At 42.9% G+C, this 5,802-nt stretch overlaps 1 protein-coding gene across 1 annotated transcript; it reads left to right on the top strand.

The window, feature by feature from the left end:
• Nucleotides 1-2,547: 2,547 nt before the first annotated feature.
• LOC115890630 lies at nt 2,548-5,124 on the top strand. Its single transcript, XM_030910913.1, has 2 exons — nt 2,548-3,220; nt 5,067-5,124. The coding sequence occupies exons 1-2, from the start codon at nt 2,761-2,763 to the stop codon at nt 5,081-5,083; spliced, it is 477 nt and encodes a 158-aa protein (XP_030766773.1). The 5' UTR covers nt 2,548-2,760; the 3' UTR covers nt 5,084-5,124.
• Nucleotides 5,125-5,802: the final 678 nt, after the last annotated feature.

Here is a 5,802-nt window from a genome sequence, read left to right as displayed (position 1 = left end):
AACAAAACTGTCGAATCAATAGGTATTATTGGCCATTCTACGCTAGTTTCTGGTAATAGAAAGCGATCTAAGTTCTGGACCATAAAACATCAACAATCTCGACTGACTGGCACTGCGGTGGTACGGTTATTAGATAACATGACGAAAAATTCTGGTTCAAACCAAATAAAATAATTAAATAAAAAAAAAAAAAAAAAAAAAAAAAAAAAAAAAAATGCAAATATTCTATTTAAAACTGCAATTACATTGAAATAGAATTAACATCACATAATGATGGTATTATATAAAACCATATTAACACAATAATAGTGTATATGCAGCTAACAATAGCTATTTTAGTTATTAAGAAAGAAGGTATCGGAATAACCGGCCACAATTTTCGGTATTACTCAGAATGGAAAAATGACACAAGGGCTATATGGCCAAGAATCTGCTGTGCTGTGAACAATTATAGGGGACCCGAGCCTTGGCGCACCCAGCATTCTATTTGAAAAATTTAACTTTTATTAAAAAAAAAAAAAAAAACTATATTTTTATTAATTTAGGCTACTATTGCTAACCAGGCTACTGTAAAGAAAAGCCAAATAGAAAACCTGCTAAAAGTTTAATGAAAACAGTGAGTCATTCTGCAATAATTATAAAAAAAATGTTTGAAGTTTTTTTTTCGGCACAACACTATAGTCAAATTTAAAATATAAATTTAGAGGCCCACTGCCTGGGGGTTGGTGTTACAACAACAAGATAAAACACTAATTCACCACAAAACACTTTATTTTTGTCATCATGGCGGTACAATCATCTTTGATGATAATATGTAGCAGGCTACGCGTTATGCAAAAATGAGAGGTGTTTGACCTGTTAATGTTAGTGATAGGACATTGCAATTTTACTGTGAAAATGAAGATATTTGATATTACATGGTCATAAAAATCATCAACCATTAAATAAATATTATATATAATTTAAGTAGCAAAAAAGAAGTAAAGTGTAATGAAGATTCACTTAAGCGCAAGGGACGCTAAACAGGACCAGCTGTAATGAACTGCGTATGTACAGGCCATCTGGCAAATCTAATGACCACTGATGTCAGGTTTTTGATCGGCATCATATAGTTGACGCGGCGGCAATACCGATCGTGGAGGAGTCGTTGTGCTGCCTGGCGGCGAGGCAGACGAATTGACCGGTCACGTGAACAGTGAAATTCGAGTCATGCGCCGAAACGATCCTGCTGCCTGCGCCATTGTTAAAGATGGCACCACCGCAAAAGTGTCAGTAGGCCGTATTCTTCGTTGCTGTTAAGACAAAGAGGCTGCGATCACAAAAACCGGCAAAACTTATTCGTTCAGGGCCAGCAATCCTCTAACGGGGTGAAGGAGCTGAACGAATCCCGTGAACACGGCACGCGATCGCCCGGCAAAACTGTCAGACCTAACTGTGAGAAACTATTGAATCCCCGTGAACGCAGCTACTTCGGCTGCTGTCGACTGATCCTGGAGACAACAGCTGAGCTGAGATCTGTCTTGTTACTAACCAAGGGGAAAGAAGGAGCGTGAGAGAGATAACGAGCAAGGTGGTACAGTAAACACACGGGTCGCGAATGTTCTTGGAACTAGGGCAGGATCTCGTCTATTCCGCGACTGGTTCTGTAGTTCCCGTATTCTCATCAGGAGCGCCGTGGGATCTCGCCGACATCCCGAGGTGGTCCTGACCGGGCGGTGTGGACTGTGCTTATCCAGACGACTAATCGAGACGCCGTTTCGTTCTACAGCGAACGATCCAGGGCTCGCGTGCGTACCTATCCCACAGGACTCCGTTCGTCCTACTGCGAACGATCCAGGACTCGCGTGCTTATCTATCCCACAGGACGCCGTCTCGTTCTACTGCGCACGATTCAGGGCTCGGGTGCGTAATTATCCCACAGGACGCCGTTTCGTTCTACTGCGAACGATCCAGGGCTCGCGTTTGTTTATCCCGGGACGTCTGTAACGACGTCGCCGATGTTTAGAAAGTCGGTTTATAAAAGAGTATGTCGCTCCGGTACGTACATGTCCGTGTTTACTAGGACGCCGTTAAGTTAGACGCCGGTTAGAAACTCGCGTCGTTTTGTTTACTAGAACGTCATGTCAAAACGCGCTTTGAATTCGCGTGATTAAATCGGACAGTGAGATGCATATCGAGATTATACGGTCAAAACTCTAGAGGTGCTCGATTGTTGTTGTAAATTTTATTCTACGAGTCTTTAATTATAATTTTCTTTTCACTTTCGGCCTACAATTTAAAGTCGTGAAACTTCCTGGGGTATTTAGCATATAGTTAAATAATTAAATAAAGCCTTAATGTTATGTTATAGTTAACTGTGTGTTTTATTTCTTTTCATTTCATCACTCCCTGGTATCTCCACTGTATAAAAGCTACCCGTATTGGCGAAACGTGGACCTCTTCCACTATAAAGAACAGGGTGGCGCCCGAGAGATTTAAATTTACTACTGTGCGCCAGTAAGGCTATTTATTTTTCACTGAACCAAGAAAATAAATTAAGACTCTTACAAAATTGGCGCCCCAGCATAGGGACTTGATTGTTTTGAAAATTAAACCGTCAAAAATACCAGGAAAACCGGGTAAAGCTAGTAAAAGCAGGAAAGCTATTGAAACAGTGTGAGGGGAGGTGAAAAGAAAATAACAACCGTCGAGCATAAGTACCTCTAGAGACAGTAAAGTCTCAGTGCTTCTGAGTTAAAGACTAGTGAAATCTAGAGCGATATGGAAACTGAGGAAGATTTTTTGTCGATCGGTGCTTCCGTTGAAGGTAACGACGCCGTACCGTCGCTGTCGCATACAGGTTTGAACCTGGCGCCGTCTGGCACGAGTGCTGAATCTGATTTCAGGACAGGGTGGATTTATTCCCTGAAGAAGTCTGAATTAGCCGCACAACTGGTGCGTTTTGGACTGGATAGTACCGGGACTGTCGAAGAAATGCGAAGAAGAATAGTGAGATTCATTAGAGAAGGACAGGCGAGTCCACGGCCTGTCACACAGCCTTTTGGATTTCCTGGAAATAGTGCTGTTGTACCGACAGTGAGCTCTACAGCCACCCTGACCACTACGACAGTGACAACTACAGTGGCAGCAACCTCGAGTGGATACATTGCTGGACGTGTAGTGCCTTCTCCGGTGGTCTATACTTCTACTTCACAGCCTGTCCCTCTGCCGATAAATCCAGGTATGTCAAATAGTTTAAATACTAATCCTATACAAGTTTACAAATGGGGGGTGACATTTAATGGTCGCTCGGACCCTGTAACATTCTTAGAGAGACTGGAAGAAATTTGTATAGCACAGAATATACATCCGGATCGTTTATTGCCACATTTACCAGAAGTTTTGCAGGGAGAAGCTGCGCTCTGGTACCGCAATAACCGAGTGAATTACAGGACCTGGGAAGAATTTGCAGGAGAATTTGGAATTTTTGTCAGTAAATTGTATGAGGTGGACCTAGAGGCGAAGATAAGTCGTCGAGTGCAAAGACATAACGAGTCCGTCACGGCGTACATCACTGATCTTCCAAACGTTGATCCACAGACATGGCAGCATCTCTCCGAATCAAGAATTGCAGTGGTTGTACAGAAATTTGTTACCTGAATTTCGTCAGTATGTCCGAAGAGAAGATTTTCACGATATTTCATCGTTCTCAAGAATAACCAAGGAGTTTGAACTGCTTAATCAGGAACTGCAGCGATCGTCCCGTACTTATGCACCGTCCGATGTCGAAGCCCGGCCGAATAATACGCCTCGGCGAGACAGGCTGGAAAATGAGCATGCTGGAGCCAGGAGCAACCTGATGGTTATCCAGAGCCAATCGCCGTCTCAGAGTAAACAGAGACATGTGTCTGTTACTCCCCGTGTTTCAAGATATCCGTATAGAGCGCCGAACTCTGCAAAACAGACTTCAGAAGCAATCTGTTGGAGATGTGGACAGACAGGACACTTCCGCAGACAGTGCACATCCGAGCCCAAAATCTTTTGTTCCCGATGCAAAAAGACAGGTGTTCTTTCAAGGAATTGTCCATGTGTGAGCCCAGGAAATCTGGAATCGAACCGCACAGAAATATTCCATGAACAACAATATTCACCAACTGAGATTGTTGAAGAATTACCACAAATCATACGTCAAGAAATTCGTCCTGTTGTGAAGATTCGCTACCGGAACACCGACTATTTGGTCCTGGATACTGGAGCTGCCCATTCCTATATTGGAAAGAAATTGACAGAACAGTGCCAAACTTCCAAAGCAATTCCTGTCAAACCCGCGGTAAAAGGAGCGAGACTTGCTAATGGTGCCACGGAATCCATTAGCACAGCATTTAGGATGAAAATCCAAGTAGGAGAGCAGTCTCTGAATGAGGTTTTCCACAGTCTAAAAGACTTAGTTTCGGATATGATTATTGGTATGGATATTCTGGGCAAGCATGATTTCCAGATTGATTTACGAACCCGACAGATCCGATTGAATGCTAAGTTGGTGAGTGCAGAATCGGTGGTTTCGTCCTGTAATGTCATGTCAAGCTTAAAGATCCGGAGCTCCGCCGAAAGTTTACAAGTGAATCCGAAGAAAACTGTTGAACAAACAACCGAGAAGTTGGGGAAAGGCCAATGTCAAGCATCCGTTTCTAAAGGCAGTCGCCTTCCGATAAAAACGAGTCTACAGAGTCCTGTAGAAGAGTTCCGCAGACGTCAAACTAACAAGTTTTCTGACTCCAAAGATGTATTGCTTCAAAACTCTGATCGAGTTCCAGTGGAGAAGAATGTTTGCTGGCGATGTGGAAACCCCGGACACCTACGTGGTGTATGTCAGAAAAGATTTCTTTTGTTCTGTTCCAGATGTGGAACACTCGGCGTGCGATCACAAGATTGCAAATGTAGATGTATACCTTCCCGTTCAAATCACTCCGAATCCTGGGCTGATGAATGTTGGTCAAGAGGAAGATCAACAGGCATCTAAACAGTATCTAAAAAAAACCGTCCCGGCTGATGAAGTTGTAGAACTGATGTTATTTTGAATTTTTCAGACTATAACGACTCATGACTCATGAGTCACTGCCAGGACCTATCTGCAAGCCACACTGACGCTAGTTAACTCCCCCACACTCCCATGTATCTGGAAGCCAGTCTAGGCGGAGACAGCAACAACTTGCCAGGAAAGAAGTGGAGAAGTGACATGCAGAAAAACCCGATGTCCTGGCCCGTCTGAAAACCAACGCCGGACGTCCAGCAACAGGAGTCTGTCGTCACAATGTCCTCAGTCTACAAGTCATCAGATTCTAAGTTTTCATTTCTTGTTTACTTTCTTTAAAGGGGTTTGCTTTTCTTTAAAAAAAGGCGACTTAAGTTCTGCTTTTGATAGTTAAAGTAAAAAAAAGGGAGTTGATTTATATCTTTTGATGGGTAAAGAAAATAAAGAGTATTGCGCGATTTTAAGTCTCTATGTTATGTCTGCAGGGGTTTGGATTCTGGTTGTTTAAAAAAAAATTAAAATCGAAAGGAAACAGAAAGAGGGTAGAGAAGTTTTGTTTAAGGAAATTCTGTAGTATCTCTCATCTGGTCGTTTTTTTAAATATGAAATTATATTGCGATGTTCTGCGTGCCTGAAGAGTTGAACTAATTCATTTGTGTTATAGGTGTATGGGTCTCCATGACTGAGCCATTTGCAGGATCGTTCAACGCCGTTGGAACACGAGGGACTCGCCGAAGCTCTCAACTCCGCTGGGCCACGAGGGACTCACCGAAGCCTTCAACATCGTTGGA

This window comes from Sitophilus oryzae, unplaced genomic scaffold (assembly GCF_002938485.1).
Source record: "Sitophilus oryzae breed Bouriz unplaced genomic scaffold, Soryzae_2.0 scaffold_906_pilon_pilon, whole genome shotgun sequence".
Taxonomy (NCBI): domain Eukaryota; kingdom Metazoa; phylum Arthropoda; class Insecta; order Coleoptera; family Curculionidae; genus Sitophilus; species Sitophilus oryzae.
The sequence above is the reverse complement of the archived record's forward strand: the minus strand, read 5'-3'. Positions and strand labels throughout refer to the sequence as shown.

Bases quoted from the DNA above. Each gene is read 5' to 3' on its own strand.
- LOC115890630 (XM_030910913.1), top strand. From the start codon at position 2,761: ATGGAAACTGAGGAAGATTTTTTGTCGATCGGTGCTTCCGTTGAAGGT.